Source organism: Sphaeroforma arctica (genome assembly GCF_001186125.1).
Source record: "Sphaeroforma arctica JP610 unplaced genomic scaffold supercont1.3066, whole genome shotgun sequence".
NCBI classification, from domain to species: Eukaryota; class Ichthyosporea; order Ichthyophonida; genus Sphaeroforma; species Sphaeroforma arctica.
In genome coordinates, this window is record NW_014037492.1 from 290 (window position 1) to 2,066 (window position 1,777).

Here is a 1,777-nt window from a genome sequence, read left to right on the forward strand (position 1 = left end):
TTTGGGCCAGTGCAGGGTGTAGCAGCCCAGACAGTGAGACCATCGACAAGCGTAGTATGAAGCCATTACGACTTGTAATAGGTAGCACAGTAACAATAAGGCCATGTATACATAGCCTGCTAAACTATATATAGAAGGCTATGAGAAGGCTATGATTAGAAAGCTATGATGTATAGGTAATGCTATGCATCGGCATCACCAAAATCACAAAACAAGACACAATACATTACAATCCTAGATATGTGATTGTGGGGGGACACCACCTGGTTATCTCCAACATATGTTTTGTATACTTGTCTGATAATATAGACTTCGATAGCAATATCACCAAGGAGATGAGGCATCGAAAGCATCCAACATCAACATTCCAATTATCTGTACGGAAAGAGTGCCTTCTGTTCACTCAGCACCTCTATCGAGCCATAGAAAGTGCAACTATGCCAACTGAAACCTCAGGGCTTTGTCCAAAGTATTGGTGACTACCATAGCATACAAATATAGCCCGACCACTGCTATACTTGCAGTGTTGGGTTTAGGGTTTAAGGTTTAGCGTTCAGGGCTTAAGGTTTAGAATCTAGGGTTTGGGGGATGTCTTGTTCACGTATCCTCCTACCAACCCCTACCCATCAACTGTAGCCTTGCCGATCGAGGCATCTGTGATGTCGCCATCGACAAGCGGTAGCGAAAATGACGGCGATGATTTGGATCTGTCCGATGACGATTTGGGAGACGTTGGGCTGTGGCTGGGGAGGAGTAGTCTGGCGAACACCATGCTCTCGGGTACGTGGCTTAGGATATGTACGATATGTGTATGTGTGGGTAGGTACTTGTTGATAGTTTGCCGATGGTGTATGAGTGTATGGGTGTGTCTCCGGTGGTTTGTTTGTATGACCATAGTCACTTCCCGTTCGTTATGGTTTATCATCTATCGCAGAGTTTCTTGGCCTCACTCAATCAGGATCAAGTACACACACTCTCTTCAATCATACCGAACCCTGTTTCCAAGTTTTAGTGCTTCAGGGCTAAAACAAAGAGTGGGGTTCTAAACAGTTCGGTATCTGGCATTTACATGTGCTACACTCCTTCTGACTAAGACGTTCGTATAGTACATGGTCTGTAGAACCGCACGAGCGCAGTGAGGCATCCCGATGTCCCTACATCCCTGTATCTGCATACTTACACTTGCATACCTACCTACATCCTTCTATCTGCATACTTACACTCACATACCTACCTACATCCTTCTATCTGCATACTTACTCATATACCTACCTACATCCCTGTATCTGCATACTTACACTCACATACCTACCTACATCCTCGTATCTGCATATTTACACTCGCATACCTACTTACATGCCTCTATTTACATACTTACACTCATATACCTACCTACATCCTTGTATCTGCATATTTACACTCGCATACCTACCTACATCCTTCTATCTGCTTACTTACACTCACATACCTGCCTACATCCTTCTATCTGCATACTTACACTCACATACATACCTACCTCCTTCTCATATACCTACCTACATCCTAATATCTGCGTACTTACACTCACATACCTACCTACATCCTTCTATCTTCATACTTACACTCACATACCTACCTACATCCTTCTATCTCCATACTTACACTCACATATATACCTACATCCTTCTGTCTGCATACTTACATTCATATACCTACCTACATCCTTCTATCTGCGTACTTACACTCACATACCTACCTATATCCCTTCTATCTGCGTACTTGCACTCACATACCGACC

General features: G+C 43.5%; 1 protein-coding gene across 1 annotated transcript in view; it reads left to right on the forward strand.

Moving 5' to 3' along the window:
• Nucleotides 1–659: 659 nt before the first annotated feature.
• Nucleotides 660–1,777, forward strand: part of SARC_13249 (hypothetical protein) — a gene marked incomplete at both ends in the record, with an annotated part of 1,865 nt that continues 747 nt past the window's right edge. Inside the window, one exon of the mRNA XM_014292622.1 lies at nucleotides 660–780. Within this exon, the coding sequence (XP_014148097.1) occupies nucleotides 660–780 (121 nt within the window). The remainder of the gene's footprint in view (nucleotides 781–1,777) is intronic.